Source organism: Schistocerca serialis, chromosome 10 (genome assembly GCF_023864345.2).
Source record: "Schistocerca serialis cubense isolate TAMUIC-IGC-003099 chromosome 10, iqSchSeri2.2, whole genome shotgun sequence".
Classification (NCBI taxonomy): Eukaryota; Metazoa; Arthropoda; class Insecta; order Orthoptera; family Acrididae; genus Schistocerca; species Schistocerca serialis.
Genome location: NC_064647.1, coordinates 222,090,411 through 222,107,392, shown reverse-complemented (window position 1 = coordinate 222,107,392; position 16,982 = coordinate 222,090,411). Strand labels below are relative to the sequence as shown.

General features: G+C 39.3%; 2 protein-coding genes across 3 annotated transcripts in view; both read left to right on the top strand.

Moving 5' to 3' along the window:
- The window catches only part of LOC126425040 (transmembrane protein 50B), a 515,390-nt gene that overhangs the window by 349,404 nt on the left and 149,004 nt on the right, over window positions 1-16,982 (top strand). The window lies entirely within an intron of this gene.
- LOC126424708 (collagen alpha-5(IV) chain-like) overlaps window positions 1,826-16,982 on the top strand; it is a 43,230-nt gene continuing 28,073 nt past the window's right edge. Inside the window, exons 1-32 of the mRNA XM_050087431.1 lie at window positions 1,826-1,829; window positions 4,469-4,522; window positions 4,887-4,940; window positions 5,305-5,358; window positions 6,059-6,112; window positions 6,436-6,489; window positions 6,813-6,866; window positions 7,227-7,280; window positions 7,603-7,656; window positions 8,017-8,070; window positions 8,394-8,447; window positions 8,771-8,824; window positions 9,148-9,201; window positions 9,562-9,615; window positions 9,924-9,977; window positions 10,342-10,395; window positions 10,719-10,772; window positions 11,096-11,149; window positions 11,473-11,526; window positions 11,835-11,888; window positions 12,212-12,265; window positions 12,626-12,679; window positions 13,365-13,418; window positions 13,742-13,795; window positions 14,119-14,172; window positions 14,496-14,549; window positions 14,858-14,911; window positions 15,235-15,288; window positions 15,612-15,665; window positions 15,989-16,042; window positions 16,351-16,404; window positions 16,728-16,781. Coding sequence (XP_049943388.1) covers window positions 1,826-1,829; window positions 4,469-4,522; window positions 4,887-4,940; window positions 5,305-5,358; window positions 6,059-6,112; window positions 6,436-6,489; window positions 6,813-6,866; window positions 7,227-7,280; window positions 7,603-7,656; window positions 8,017-8,070; window positions 8,394-8,447; window positions 8,771-8,824; window positions 9,148-9,201; window positions 9,562-9,615; window positions 9,924-9,977; window positions 10,342-10,395; window positions 10,719-10,772; window positions 11,096-11,149; window positions 11,473-11,526; window positions 11,835-11,888; window positions 12,212-12,265; window positions 12,626-12,679; window positions 13,365-13,418; window positions 13,742-13,795; window positions 14,119-14,172; window positions 14,496-14,549; window positions 14,858-14,911; window positions 15,235-15,288; window positions 15,612-15,665; window positions 15,989-16,042; window positions 16,351-16,404; window positions 16,728-16,781 — 1,678 coding nt within the window. The remainder of the gene's footprint in view (window positions 1,830-4,468; window positions 4,523-4,886; window positions 4,941-5,304; window positions 5,359-6,058; window positions 6,113-6,435; window positions 6,490-6,812; window positions 6,867-7,226; window positions 7,281-7,602; window positions 7,657-8,016; window positions 8,071-8,393; window positions 8,448-8,770; window positions 8,825-9,147; window positions 9,202-9,561; window positions 9,616-9,923; window positions 9,978-10,341; window positions 10,396-10,718; window positions 10,773-11,095; window positions 11,150-11,472; window positions 11,527-11,834; window positions 11,889-12,211; window positions 12,266-12,625; window positions 12,680-13,364; window positions 13,419-13,741; window positions 13,796-14,118; window positions 14,173-14,495; window positions 14,550-14,857; window positions 14,912-15,234; window positions 15,289-15,611; window positions 15,666-15,988; window positions 16,043-16,350; window positions 16,405-16,727; window positions 16,782-16,982) is intronic.

Genomic DNA, 16,982 nt, shown 5'->3' with positions numbered 1-16,982 from the left:
GGAATGACTCCTTACCCTCTCCCTTAAAACCCGCATCCTTTCGTCTTTCCCTCTCCTTTCCTCTTTCCTGATGAGGCAACAGTTTGTTGCGAAAGCTTGAATTTCATGTAAATGTTTGTGTGTATCGATCTGCCAGCACTTTCGTTCGGCAAGTCACATCATCTGTGTTTTTAGATGCGTTTTTCCCACGTGGAATGTTTCCCTCTATTATATTCATATCGTTAATGTAATCAGTCAGGTAGATATACAGATAAAAAGTGCCCATTTACACCTTTTGTACAAGTTTGTGTGTTGTCCTTTACCACCACCTTCGTTCCTTGCTTGTTTTGCTTTCCTTTTATAATTTTGCTCTCCAAAAGTATATATTTCCAGTGTGTCTCTTAATACCCTAGGAACAGAAATAATATGCATTACTTCATTACAAACTAGCTTTGTTAACAAGTATATTCTTTCATAAATTTGGAAGAAACAATTGAGTCAAAATCTGCGGAATTTTAGTGTGTCGGTAGGAGCACAGGCTTTAAAAAGTACGAGTAATTTTCGGTAACCAGTGCTCATCTTTGGACAGTATAATGTGTGTTTCTATGTCAGGTCATGATCGAGCAGTTCAAAATGGAAAAACATAACTGACATTTTATCAAAAGGCAGGGAAAATAGTTCACTAAGTATACTAGGAGGTCTTCCTGCTTTGGTTATTCAGATGTAACAAGGCTACAGTTAACGGTTTTTCGTATAACTAGTATGCATAATGCAGTTGTCCCACATTACACCATTGCACCAAAAATTCTTTGTCAAAAATATGGTACATTAATATTATGTCACTGTATACACTAATAAACTTTGTAGCTTGATAATAAATGACACTCTGAATACTGTGTTCTAAAAAAGAAAGGCATTACAGTTCAAAATGTTGCCAGTTTAAAGTCATGGTGGTTGTGCTGACGTATGGTTGTTACCGCTAAATTCTTTAAAATTGTCACAAAAACTTCAGAAATAGGATGTTTGTCTGCATCTTTAAATTTTCCTTGTAGCAAGGATATTTCGCAACATATTGGTTACCCTTTATATTTGTGAGGATTTGAGATGATCTGTAGTACCCTACAGATACTTGCAGCAATACAAACTATTTGAGCTTGCTGAATTTCTAGTAAGGAGAGAACTACAAAACCCATCCCTGTCACTGTGAATGAAGTTCATCATGACGAAAACCAGGAAGAAAAATATTGTCACATTATGCTATTATTTTTTGTTGCCGAAAATCCAAATGTTTGGTTCGAACCTGGTGCTCTACCATATCAATACATTCAGCAACTGGGTTGCATTATAAGGCAGCAGCAGCGTAGTGTGCTGGAGCTGGTAACGACCATTGATAGCTGGGTATTATGTAACATTTGTATTAAAGCCAACGTTTTGTTACGAAATTTTTGCTTTACGGGATTAATTAATTAATTGGGCAGACAAGGGTACACACAATAATATGCCAGCCAATGAGCAGGATCAGCATTAATTATTTGCTTCACGACCAGTTGTTGCCAACACAGCACAGTTCGCCACCACTGCCTTAAGAACAATTGTACCTGACAGTTAAGATGGCTTTATTTTTTTTAAAAAAAAGCCAAATACATTGTTGCAACCGATGGGTACATAGCACGTTGGGACCCAGTGTGGCTGCACTGAAAAGCAGACCATACCACCCTAGTCAGAACTTAAGGGTGATAGGGTTGGCGACATGGAAGCAAAGTTTAGTCACTGATTTTAGCCAAGGTGAAGCGCGCAGTTTTATTCTGTCTTGTTCTGTGCAAGTGTGAAGAGTGATAGGGGGAACATGGGTGAGTTAATACATCTTGGTGAGCTGAAGAATTAGCAGTAAGAAAAGAAGAAGAGGGGGCGATTGGCTAACATAGGAAAATAGTGTACTCTCAGTGTTTTACTGTGGATTGGTTGTAGTTGTACACTTTCGGGTACAAGAATGCTGTGTTTTGTTCACCATCTATGGTGATTTTAAGTAATTCTGTGTCAGTTTTTTTTCCCCCCGTAGCAAACTAGCGTTCATTTGTTAGCTACTAGATGTATAAGTTATGTTAGCCTCAACTGAGTTAGAGAAAGTGAATAAATCTAAATGTGCACTGATGCATCATTCGATGTTTGAATTGTAAAGCCTATGTCACATTGATTTCATAACTATGCTTCAATTGGTATTGTAATAATATTGTATTGTTATTGTTATTTATTGAGCATCCATTTTATCATATACAATGATATTGGAGTAGACATGTTACATTATTTGAGTTTGTAATTATACAGTAAATTAATAACATAGCCCTACAGTGGTAAACCCTAAATAAATTACCAGGTGATGAAAAAGTCAGTATACATTTGAAAACTGAATAAATCAAGGAATAATGTAGATAGAGAGGTACAAATTTACACACATGCTTGGAATGACACGGGGTTTTATTAGAACAAAAAAAAAAAAAAAAAAAAAATACAAAAGTTCTAAAAATGTCTGACAAATGGTGCTTCATCTGATCAGAATAGCAATAATTAGCATAACAAAGTCAGACAGACAAAGCAAAGATGATGTTCTTTACAGGAAATGCTCAATATGTCCACCATCATTCCTCAATAATAATAATAGGAATAATGTTGTGAACAGCACTGTAAAGCATGTTCGGAGTTATGGTGAGGCATTGGCGTCGGATGTTAGCTTTCAGCATCCGTAGAGATGTCGGTCGATCACGATACACTTGCGACTTAAGGTAACCCCAAAGCCAATAATCGCACAGACTGAGGTCTGGGGACCTGTGAGGCCAAGCATGACAAAAGTAATGGCTGAGCACATGATCACCAAACGACGTGTGCAAGAGATCTTTCACGTGTTTAGCAATACGGGCTCGAGCGCCATCCTCCATAAACATCACACATTCCAGCAGGTGCTTATCAGCCAGCGTGGGGATGATGCGATTCTGTAACATATCGGTGTACCTCTCACCCGTCACAGTAGCAATTACAAAACCAGGATCGCGCATTTCCTCGAAGAAAAAATCCCCGATAACGGTAGATGTGGTAAATCCAACTCATACCGTGACTTTCTCGATGTGGTAAATCCAATGTTGTGCAATGGAGTTTCCATGACTGTGCCCCTCACCATATTAGGAACTATAACACTGTGTCCATAAATAACTGTGCAAGCATATTTACAAACACATGCACAGTTACCTAAAGAAAGAAACCCACTTTCAGTGCATGCAATGTCAAAATAATAAGTTTAATACTGGTATGTTTAAGTTTCAATAAAAATGTGAAAGTCTACTCGCCTTTGCAAAAATGACGAAAACAGCCCTGCCAACAATGTGACTGCTGGTACAACACTGAAGGCTTCATAAATGAAGCACGCTTTGTTGCTAATTCGTACAGTACTGCTGGTGGTACCATCTACCAGTTTGTTTTCAAACTAAGGTGAGTTGGAAAACTTGCCCCTATGGAAAATGTGCCCCGGTCTCCCCTATTTCAGTAGTTTCCTCAGAGGTAGACAACACCATACATTTCCTGTACTTAGCTTAATTCTTCAGTTTGATGTGATACTGTTCTCTCGTATAACAGTCTCATTTGTAATGTCTCTTACTAATGTATTTTAATTTTCAGCATATGGACAGCTCTACTAAATCCCGAGGCACCAGAATTAATATGGCGTTTGTTAATGTGAGGGGGGGGGGATAAAAAAAAATTATTCAGTTGGATTGGTACTGACGTACGTGTGTTCGGCAACTGTCGTCCAGTCGACATTGAATCCGGAGGCGCCAGAGATATGGAATGGGCAGGGGAAGTGGATTGGTGATTAATCATGAAGCACTGGTGTCAGCTGACAATTTTAGTAAAAGCACTTACTTAGGATGGGACTAAAAATTGCATGTCGATGTATATAACCTATCCATATTTGATAGCTGGTTCCTGTGTGCATTAAAATACAATTACAAATTTATTTTAATCCATTGGATGCTTTGCTCAGTCCTCTGTACGTACATGTCAAAAACGTTCATAAAGCTCAGCCAAATATATGAGTTTAAGTGCAGTGAAAGTGACTGGCTTTTCAAGCATTTTTTTTTTTTTTTTTTTTTGCATACTGTATTAAACGAAATGGTTGTGTTCCAACTAAGACAATGTATGAAACATTTCATAATGCGTTCAATGCATTTGTAAGCGCTTAGTTTCATTAACTGGCTATGAACATGAGCAAGTTTACTGGTACATTGTAGTTTCAGCCTTTATAACTATATTATAAATTTAATATGGCTCTTGTATTTGCTTCCAGAAACATTCCTGTGTACACTGAAACTTTTGAATGCTGAAAAGTGCAGCAGTAGCTCTTGTCAGTATTTGTGGTCATTGTGTAGTGTAATAGTTTATCGAATAAGGTAATGTACAGTGCCAGGAAAGAGATTTGTAAATGGTAGAATTTCTGTTACAGGCTTGGTCCTGACGTCTGAAGAAAATGGACTTCCTAGAATCAGTGTCGCACCAGGTAAGTTATCTGCACACACAATGGGTGTATCGATGAGTACTTCACAACTTTGAAAATGCAATAATTTATTCATTTGACTTGGGGATGGATTTGGTGTCATTTTATAGGGAAATGATTTACCTTACACTTCCATAGGCCCAATGTGACTGTTTGGTTACACAGCACACATTCCATCTGAAGCACAGGTCTTGGCAATGTGACCACAGCGTGCCACATATGACTTGTTCAGTTGCGGGGTATTCTAACTCGGAAATACAGTAGAGATGTCCAGGAATGTTTATGGGTTTTTCACTGGTGCAAATTCTACTTTTCATTAATTTAACCACTTGCATGAGAAGTTGACTACACAGAATTTCTGTTACAGGCTTGGTCCTGACGTCTAAAGAAAATGGACCTCCTAGAATCAGTGTCGCACCAGGTAAGTTATGTGCACACACAATGGGTGTATCGATGTGTACTTCACAACTTTGAAAATGCAATAATTTATTCATTTGACTTGGGGATGGATTTGGTGTCATTTCATAGGGAAATGATTTACCCTACACTTCCATAGGCCCAATGTGACTGTTTGGTTACACAGCACACGTTCCATCTGAAGCACAGGTCTTGGCAATGTGACCACAGCGTGTCACATGTGACTTGTTCAGTTGCGGGGTATTCTAACTCGGACATACAGTAGAGATGTCCAGGAATGTTTATGGGTTTTTCACTGGTGCAAATTCTACTTTTCATTAATTTAACCATTCGCATGAGGAGTTGACTGCACAGAATTTCTGTTACAGGCTTGCTCCTGACGTCTGAAGAAAATGGACCTCCTAGAATCAGTGTCGCACCAGGTAAGTTATGTGCACACACAATGGGTGTATCGATGAGTACTTCACAACTTTGAAAATGCAATAATTTATTCATTTGACTTGGGGATGGATTTGGTGTCATTTTATAGGGAAATGATTTACCTTACACTTCCATCTGAAGCACAGGTCTTGGCAATGTGACCACAACGTGTCAGATATGACTTTTTCAGTTGCGGGGTATACTAACTCTGAAATACAGTAGAGTTGTCCAGGAATGTTTATGGGTTTTTCACTGGTGCAAATTCTACTTTTCATTAATTTAACCACTTGCATGAGAAGTTGACTACACAGAATTTCTGTTACAGGCTTGGTCCTGATGTCTGAAGAAAATGGACCTCCTAGAATCAGTGTCGCACCAGATACGTTATGTGTAAACACAATGGGTGTATCGATGAGTACTTCACAACTTTGAAAATGCAATAATTTATTCATTTGACTTGGGGATGGATTTGGTGTCATTTTATAGGGAAATGATTTACCTTACACTTCCATCTGAAGCACAGGTCTTGGCAATGTGACCACAACGTGTCAGATATGACTTGTTCAGTTGCGGGGTATTCTAACTCTGAAATACAGTAGAGTTGTCCAGGAATGTTTATGGGTTTTTCACTGGTGCAAATTCTACTTTTCATTAATTTAACCACTTGCATGAGAAGTTGACTACACAGAATTTCTGTTACAGGCTTGGTCCTGATGTCTGAAGAAAATGGACCTCCTAGAATCAGTGTCGCACCAGGTAAGTTATGTGCAAACACAATGGGTGTATCGATGAGTACTTCACAACTTTGAAAATGCAATAATTTATTCATTTGACTTGGGGATGGATTTGGTGTCATTTTATAGGGAAATGATTTACCTTACACTTCCATCTGAAGCACAGGTCTTGGCAATGTGACCACAACGTGTCAGATATGACTTGTTCAGTTGCGGGGTATTCTATCTCGGAAATACAGTAGTGATGTCCTGGAATGTTTATGGGTTTTTCACTGGTGCAAATTCTACTTTTCATTAATTTAACCACTTGCATGAGAAGTTGACTACACAGAATTTCTGTTACAGGCTTGGTCCTGATGTCTGAAGAAAATGGACCTCCTAGAATCAGTGTCGCACCAGGTAAGTTATGTGCACACACAATGGGTGTATCGATGAGTACTTCACAACTTTGAAAATGCAATAATTTATTCATTTGACTTGGGGATGGATTTGGTGTCATTTTATAGGGAAATCATTGACCTTACACTTCCATCTGAAGCACAGGTCTTGGCAATGTGACCACAACATGTCAGATATGACTTGTTCAGTTGCGGGGTATTCTAACTCGGAAATACAGTAGTGATGTCCAGGAATGTTTATGGGTTTTTCACTGGTGCAAATTCTACTTTTCATTAATTTAACCACTTGCATGAGAAGTTGACTACACAGAATTTCTGTTACAGGCTTGGTCCTGATGTCTGAAGAAAATGGACCTCCTAGAATCAGTGTCGCACCAGGTAAGTTATGTGCAAACACAATGGGTGTATCGATGAGTACTTCACAACTTTGAAAATGCAATAATTTATTCATTTGACTTGGGGATGGATTTGGTGTCATTTTATAAGGAAATGTTTTACCTTACACTGCCATAGGCCCAATGTGACTGGTTACACAGCACACATTCCATCTGAAGCAGAGGTCTTGGCAATGTGACCACAGCGTGTCACATATGACTTGTTCAGTTGCGGGGTATTCTAACTCGGAAATACAGTAGAGATGTCCAGGAATGTTTATGGGTTTTTCACTGGTGCAAATTCTACTTTTCATTAATTTAACCACTTGAATGAGAAGTTGACTACACAGAATTTCTGTTACAGGCTTGGTCCTGACGTCTGAAGAAAATGGACCTCCTAGATTCAGTGTCGCACCAGGTAAGTTATGTGCCTACACAATGGGTGTATCGATGAGTACTTCACAACTTTGAAAATGCAATAATTTATTCTTTTGACTTGGGGATGGATTTGGTGTCATTTTATAGGGAAATGACTTACCTTACACTTCCATCTGAAGCACAGGTCTTGGCAATGTGACCACAGCGTGTCACATATGACTTGTTCAGTTGCGGGGTATTCTAACTCGGAAATACAGTAGAGATGTCCAAAAATGTTTATGGGTTTTTACTGGTGCAAATTCTACTTTTCATTAATTTAACCACTTGCATGAGAAGTTGACTACACAGAATTTCTGTTACAGGCTTGGTCCTGATGTCTGAAGAAAATGGACCTCCTAGAATCAGTGTCGCACCAGGTAAGTTATATGCAAACACAATGGGTGTATCGATGAGTACTTCACAACATTGAAAATGCAATAATTTATTCATTTGACTTGGGGATGGATTTGGTGTCATTTTATAGGGAAATGATTTACCTTACACTTCCATAGCCCCAATGTGACTGGTTACACAGCACACATTCCATCTGAAGCAGAGGTCTTGGCAATGTGACCACAGCATGTCACGTATGACTTGTTCAGTTGCGGGGTATTCTAACTCGGAAATACAATAGAGATGTCCAGGAATGTTTATGGGTTTTTCACTGGTGCAAATTCTACTTTTCATTAATTTAACCACTTGCATGAGAAGTTGACTACACAGAATTTCTGTTACAGGCTTGGTCCTGATGTCTGAAGAAAATGGACCTCCTAGAATCAGTGTCGCACCAGGTAAGTTATGTGCCTACACAATGGGTGTATCGATGAGTACTTCACAACTTTGAAAATGCAATAATTTATTCATTTGACTTGGGGATGGATTTGGTGTCATTTTATAGGGAAATCATTTACCTTACACTTCCATCTGAAGCACAGGTCTTGGCAATGTGACCACAACGTGTCAGATATGACTTGTTCAGTTGCGGGGTATTCTAACTCGGAAATACAGTAGTGAGGTCCAGGAATGTTTATGGGTTTTTCACTGGTGCAAATTCTACTTTTCATTAATTTAACCACTTGCATTAGAAGTTGACTACACAGAATTTCTGTTACAGGCTTGGTCCTGATGTCTGAAGAAAATGGACCTGATAGAATCAGTGTCGCACCAGGTAAGTTATGTGCAAACACAATGGGTGTATCGATGAGTACTTCACAATTTTGAAAATGCAATAATTTATTCATTTGACTTGGGGATGGATTTGGTGTCATTTTATAGGGAAATGATTTACCATACACTTCCATCTGAAGCACAGGTCTTGGCAATGTGACCACAACGTGTCAGATATGACTTGTTCAGTTGCGGGGTATTCTAACTCGGAGATACAGTAGTGATGTCCTGGAATGTTTATGGGTTTTTCACTGGTGCAAATTCTACTTTTCATTAATTTAACCACTTGCATGAGAAGTTGACTACACAGAATTTCTGTTACAGGCTTGGTCCTGATGTCTGAAGAAAATGGACCTCCTAGAATCAGTGTCGCACCAGGTAAGTTATGTGCACACACAATGGGTGTATCGATGAGTACTTCACAACTTTGAAAATGCAATAATTTATTCATTTGACTTGGGGATGGATTTGGTGTCATTTTATAGGGAAATCATTTACCTTACACTTCCATCTGAAGCACAGGTCTTGGCAATGTGACCACAACGTGTCAGATATGACTTGTTGAGTTGCGGGGTATTCTAACTCGGAAATACAGTAGTGATGTCCAGGAATGTTTATGGGTTTTTCACTGGTGCAAATTCTACTTTTCATTAATTTAACCACTTGCATGAGAAGTTGACTACACAGAATTTCTGTTACAGGCTTGGTCCAGATGTCTGAAGAAAATGGACCTCCTAGAATCAGTGTCGCACCAGGTAAGTTATATGGAAACACAATGGGTGTATCGATGAGTACTTCACAACATTGAAAATGCAATAATTTATTCATTTGACTTGGGGATGGATTTGGTGTCATTTTATAGGGAATTGATTTACCTTACACTTCCATAGCCCCAATGTGACTGGTTACACAGCACACATTCCATCTGAAGCAGAGGTCTTGGCAATGTGACCACAGCATGTCACGTATGACTTGTTCAGTTGCGGGGTATTCTAACTCGGAAATACAATAGAGATGTCCAGGAATGTTTATGGGTTTTTCACTGGTGCAAATTCTACTTTTCATTAATTTAACCACTTGCATGAGAAGTTGACTACACAGAATTTCTGTTACAGGCTTGGTCCTGATGTCTGAAGAAAATGGACCTCCTAGAATCAGTGTCGCACCAGGTAAGTTATATGCAAACACAATGGGTGTATCGATGAGTACTTCACAACTTTGAAAATGCAATAATTTATTCATTTGACTTGGGGATGGATTTGGTGTCATTTTATAGGGAAATGATTTACCTTACACTTCCATCTGAAGCACAGGTCTTGGCAATGTGACCACAACGTGTCAGATATGACTTGTTCAGTTGCGGGGTATTCTAACTCAGAAATACAGTAGAGATGTCCAGGAATGTTTATGGATTTTTCACTGGTGCAAATTCTACTTTTCATTAATTTAACCACTTGCATGAGAATTTCTGTTACAGGCTTGGTCCTGACGTCTGAAGAAAATGGACCTCCTAGAATCAGTGTCTCACCAGGTAAGTTATGTGCACACACAATGGGTGTATCGACGAGTACTTCACAACTTTGAAAATGCAATAATTTATTCATTTGACTTGGGGATGGATTTGGTGTCATTTTATAGGGAAATGATTTACCTTACACTGCCATAGACCCAATGTGACTGTTTGGTTACACAGCACACATTCCATCTGAAGCAGAGGTCTTGGCAATGTGACCACAGCGTGTCACATATGACTTGTTCAGTTGCGGGGTATTCTAACTCGGAAACACAGTAGAGATGTCCAGGAATGTTTATGGGTTTTTCACTGGTGCCAATTCTACTTTTCATTAATTTAACCACTTGCATGCGAAGTTGACTACACAGAATTTCTGTTACAGGCTTGGTCCTGACGTCTGAAGAAAATGGACCTCCTAGAATCAGTGTCGCACCAGGTAAGTTATGTGCACACACAATGGGTGTATCGATGAGTACTTCACAACTTTGAAAATGCAATAATTTATTCATTTGGCTTGGGGATGGATTTGGTGTCATTTTATAGGGAAATTATTTACCTTACACTTCCATCTGAAGCACAGGTCTTGGCAATGTGACCACAACGTGTCAGATATGACTTGTTCAGTTGCGGGGTATTCTAACTCGGAAATACAGTAGTGAGGTCCAGGAATGTTTATGGGTTTTTCACTGGTGCAAATTCTACTTTTCATTAATTTAACCACTTGCATTAGAAGTTGACTACACAGAATTTCTGTTACAGGCTTGGTCCTGATGTCTCAAGAAAATGGACCTCCTAGAATCAGTGTCCCACCAGGTAAGTTATGTGCAAACACAATGGGTGTATCGATGAGTACTGCACAACTTTGAAAATGCAATAATTTATTCATTTGACTTGGGGATGGATTTGGTGTCATTTTATAGGGAAATGATTTACCTTACACTTCCATCTGAAGCACAGGTCTTGGCAATGTGACCACAACGTGTCAGATATGACTTGTTCAGTTGCGGGGTATTCTAACTCGGAAATACAGTAGAGATGTCCAGGAATGTTTATGGGTTTTTCACTGGTGCAAATTCTACTTTTCATTAATTTAACCACTTGCATGAGAAGTTAACTACACAGAATTTCTGTTACAGGCTTGGTCCTGACGTCTGAAGAAAATGGACCTCCTAGAATCAGTGTCGCACCAGGTAAGTTATGTGCACACACAATGGGTGTATCGATGAGTACTTCACAACTTTGAAAATGCAGTAATTTATTCATTTGACTTGGGGATGGATTTGGTGTCATTTTATAGGGAAATCATTTACCTTACACTTCCATCTGAAGCACAGGTCTTGGCAATGTGACCACAACGTGTCAGATATGACTTGTTCAGTTGCGGGGTATTCTAACTCGGAAATACAGTAGAGATGTCCGGGAATGTTTATGGGTTTTTCACTGGTGCAAATTCTACTTTTCATTAATTTAACCACTTGCATGAGAAGTTGACTACACAGAATTTCTGTTACAGGCTTGGTCCTGACGTCTGAAGAAAATGGACCTCCTAGAATCAGTGTCGCACCAGGTAAGTTATGTGCACACACAATGGGTGTATCGATGAGTACTTCACAACTTTGAAAATGCAATAAATTATTCATTTGACTTGGGGATGGATTTGGTGTCATTTTATAGGGAAATCATTAACCTTACACTTCCATCTGAAGCACAGGTCTTGGCAATGTGACCACAACGTGTCAGATATGACTTGTTCAGTTGCGGGGTATTCTAACTCGGAAATACAGTAGAGATGTCCAGGAATATTTATGGGTTTTTCACTGGTGCAAATTCTACTTTTCATTAATTTAACCACTTGCATGAGAATTTCTGTTACAGGCTTGGTCCTGACGTCTGAAGAAAATGGACCTCCTAGAATCAGTGTCGCACCAGGTAAGTTATGTGCACACACAATGGGTGTATCGATGAGTACTTCACAACTTTGAAAATGCAATAATTTATTCATTTGACTTGGGGATGGATTTGGTGTCATTTTATAGGGAAATGATTTACCTCACACTTCCATCTGAAGCACAGGTCTTGGCAATGTGACCACAACGTGTCAGATATGACTTGTTCAGTTGCGAGGTATTCTAACTCGGAAATACAGAAGAGATGTCCAGGAATGTTTATGGGTTTTTCACTGGTGCAAATTCTACTTTTCATTAATTTAACCACTTGCATGAGAAGTTGACTACACAGAATTTCTGTTACAGGCTTGGTCCTGACGTCTGAAGAAAATGGACCTCCTAGAATCAGTGTCGCACCAGGTAAGTTATGTGCACACACAATGGGTGTATCGAAGAGTACTTCACAACTTTGAAAATGGAATAATTTATTCATTTGACTTGGGGATGGATTTGGTGTCATTTTATAGGGAAATGATTTACCTTACACTTCCATAGGCCCAATGTGACTGGTTACACAGCACACATTCCATCTGAAGCAGAGGTCTTGGCAATGTGACCACAGTGTGTCACATATGACTTGCTCAGTTGCGGGGTATTCTAACTCGGAAATACAGTAGAGATGTCCAGGAATGTTTATGGGTTTTTCACTGGTGCAAATTCTACTTTTCATTAATTTAACCACTTGCATGAGAAGTTGACTACACAGAATTTCTGTTACAGGCTTGGTCCTGACGTCTGAAGAAAATGGACCTCCTAGAATCAGTGTCGCACCAGGTAAGTTATGTGCACACACAATGGGTGTATCAATGAGTACTTCACAACTTTGAAAATGCAATAATTTATTCATTTGACTTGGGGATGGATTTGGTGTCATTTTATAGGGAAATGATTTACCTCACACTTCCATCTGAAGCACAGGTCTTGGCAATGTGACCACAACGTGTCAGATATGACTTGTTCAGTTGCGGGGTATTCTAACTCGGAAATAAAGTAGAGATGTCCAGGAATGTTTATGCGTTTTTCACTGGTGCAAATTCTACTTTTCATTAATTTAACCACTTGCGTGAGAAGTTGACTACACAGAATTTCTGTTACAGGCTTGGTCCTGACGTCTGAAGAAAATTGACCTCCTAGAATCAGTGTCGCACCAGGTAAGTTATGTGCACACACAATGGGTGTATCGATGAGTACTTCACAACTTTGAAAATGCAATAATTTATTCATTTGACTTGGGGATGGATTTGGTGTCATTTTATAGGGAAATGATTTACCTTACACTTCCATCTGAAGCACAGGTCTTGGCAATGTGACCACAACGTGTCAGATATGACTTGTTCAGTTGCGGGGTATTCTAACTCAGAAATACAGTAGAGATGTCCAGGAATGTTTATGGATTTCTCACTGGTGCAAATTCTACTTTTCATTAATTTAACCACTTGCATGAGAATTTCTGTTACAGGCTTGGTCCTGACGTCTGAAGAAAATGGACCTCCTAGAATCAGTGTCGCACCAGGTAAGTTATGTGCACACACAATGGGTGTATCGATGAGTACTTCACAACTTTGAAAATGCAATAATTTATTCATTTGACTTGGGGATGGATTTGGTGTCATTTTATAGGGAAATGATTTACCTTACACTTCCATCTGAAGCACAGGTCTTGGCAATGTGACCACAACGTGTCAGATATGACTTGTTCAGTTGCGGGGTATTCTAACTCGGAAATACAGTAGAGATGTCCAGGAATGTTTATGGGTTTTTCACTGGTGCAAATTCTACTTTTCATTAATTTAACCACTTGCATGAGAAGTTGACTACACAGAATTTCTGTTACAGGCTTGGTCCTGACGTCTGAAGAAAATGGACCTCCTAGAATCAGTGTCGCACCAGGTAAGTTATGTGCACACACAATGGGTGTATCGATGAGTACTTCACAACTTTGAAAATGCAATAATTTATTCATTTGACTTGGGGATGGATTTGGTGTCATTTTATAGGGAAATGACTTACCTTACACTTCCATCTGAAGCACAGGTCTTGGCAATGTGACCACAACGTGTCAGATATGACTTGTTCAGCTGCGGGGTATTCTAACTCGGAAATACAGTAGAGATGTCCAGGAATGTTTATGGGTTTTTCACTGGTGCAAATTCTACTTTTCATTAATTTAACCACTTGCATGAGAAGTTAACTACACAGAATTTCTGTTACAGGCTTGTTCCTGACGTCTGAAGAAAATGGACCTCCTAGAATCAGTGTCGCAACAGGTAAGTTATGTGCACACACAATGGGTGTATCGATGAGTACTTCACAACTTTGAAAATGCAATAATTTATTCATTTGACTTGGGGATGGATTTGGTGTCATTTTATAGGGAAATGATTTACCTTACACTTCCATCTGAAGCACAGGTCTTGGCAATGTGACCACAACGTGTCAGATATGACTTGTTCAGTTGCGGGGTATTCTAACTCGGAAATACAGTAGAGATGTCCAGGAATGTTTATGGGTTTTTCACTGGTGCAAATTCTACTTTTCATTAATTTAACCACTTGCATGAGAAGTTGACTACACAGAATTTCTGTTACAGGCTTGGTCCTGACGTCTGAAGAAAATGGACCTCCTAGAATCAGTGTCGCACCAGGTAAGTTATGTGCACACACAATGGGTGTATCGATGAGTACTTCACAACTTTGAAAATGCAATAATTTATTCATTTGACTTGGGGATGGATTTGGTGTCATTTTATAGGGAAATGATTTACCTTACACTTCCATCTGAAGCACAGGTCTTGGCAATGTGACCACAACGTGTCAGATATGACTTGTTCAGTTGCGGGGTATTCTAACTCGGAAATACAGTAGAGATGTCCAGGAATGTTTATGGGTTTTTCACTGGTGCAAATTCTACTTTTCATTAATTTAACCACTTGCATGAGAATTTCTGTTACAGGCTTGGTCCTGACGTCTGAAGAAAATGGACCTCCTAGAATCAGTGTCGCACCAGGTAAGTTATGTGCACACACAATGGGTGTATCGATGAGTACTTCACAACTTTGAAAATGCAATAATTTATTCATTTGACTTGGGGATGGATTTGGTGTCATTTTATAGGGAAATGATTTACCTTACACTTCCATCTGAAGCACAGGTCTTGGCAATGTGACCACAACGTGTCAGATATGACTTGTTCAGTTGCGGGGTATTCTAACTCGGAAATACAGTAGAGATGTCCAGGAATGTTTATGGGTTTTTCACTGGTGCAAATTCTACTTTTCATTAATTTAACCACTTGCATGAGAAGTTGACTACACAGAATTTCTGTTACAGGCTTGGTCCTGACGTCTGAAGAAAATGGACCTCCTAGAATCAGTGTCGCACCAGGTAAGTTATGTGCACACACAATGGGTGTATCGATGAGTACTTCACAACTTTGAAAATGCAATAATTTATTCATTTGACTTGGGGATGGATTTGGTGTCATTTTATAGGGAAATGATTTACCTTACACTTCCATCTGAAGCACAGGTCTTGGCAATGTGACCACAACGTGTCAGATATGACTTGTTCAGCTGCGGGGTATTCTAACTCGGAAATACAGTAGAGATGTCCAGGAATGTTTATGGGTTTTTCACTGGTGCAAATTCTACTTTTCATTAATTTAACCACTTGCATGAGAAGTTAACTACACAGAATTTCTGTTACAGGCTTGTTCCTGACGTCTGAAGAAAATGGACCTCCTAGAATCAGTGTCGCAACAGGTAAGTTATGTGCACACACAATGGGTGTATCGATGAGTACTTCACAACTTTGAAAATGCAATAATTTATTCATTTGACTTGGGGATGGATTTGGTGTCATTTTATAGGGAAATGATTTACCTTACACTTCCATCTGAAGCACAGGTCTTGGCAATGTGACCACAACGTGTCAGATATGACTTGTTCAGTTGCGGGGTATTCTAACTCGGAAATACAGTAGAGATGTCCAGGAATGTTTATGGGTTTTTCACTGGTGCAAATTCTACTTTTCATTAATTTAACCACTTGCATGAGAAGTTAACTACACAGAATTTCTGTTACAGGCTTGGTCCTGACGTCTGAAGAAAATGGACCTCCTAGAATCAGTGTCGCACCAGGTAAGTTATGTGCACACACAATGGGTGTATCGATGAGTACTTCACAACTTTGAAAATGCAATAATTTATTCATTTGACTTGGGGATGGATTTGGTGTCATTTTATAGGGAAATCATTTACCTTACACTTCCATCTGAAGCACAGGTCTTGGCAATGTGACCACAACGTGTCAGATATGACTTGTTCAGTTGCGGGGTATTCTAACTCAGAAATACAGTAGAGATGTCCAGGAATGTTTATGGATTTCTCACTGGTGCAAATTCTACTTTTCATTAATTTAACCACTTGCATGAGAATTTCTGTTACAGGCTTGGTCCTGACGTCTGAAGAAAATGGACCTCCTAGAATCAGTGTCGCACCAGGTAAGTTATGTGCACACACAATGGGTGTATCGATGAGTACTTCACAACTTTGAAAATGCAATAATTTATTCATTTGACTTGGGGATGGACTTGGTGTCATTTTATACGGAAATGACTTACCTTACACTTCCATCTGAAGCACAGGTCTTGGCAATGTGACCACAACGTGTCAGATATGACTTGTTCAGTTGCGGGGTATTCTAACTCGGAAATACAGTAGAGATGTCCAGGAATGTTTATGGGTTTTTCACTGGTGCAAATTCTACTTTTCATTAATTTAACCACTTGCATGAGAAGTTGACTACACAGAATTTCTGTTACAGGCTTGGTCCTGACGTCTGAAGAAAATGGACCTCCTAGACTCAGTGTCGCACCAGGTAAGTTATGTGCACACACAATGGGTGTATCGATGAGTACTTCACAACTTTGAAAATGCAATAATTTATTCATTTGACTTGGGGATGGATTTGGTGTCATTTTATAGGGAAATCATTTACCTTACACTTCCATCTGAAGCACAGGTCTTGGCAATGTGACCACAACGTGTCAGATATGACTTGTTCAGTTGCGGGGTATTC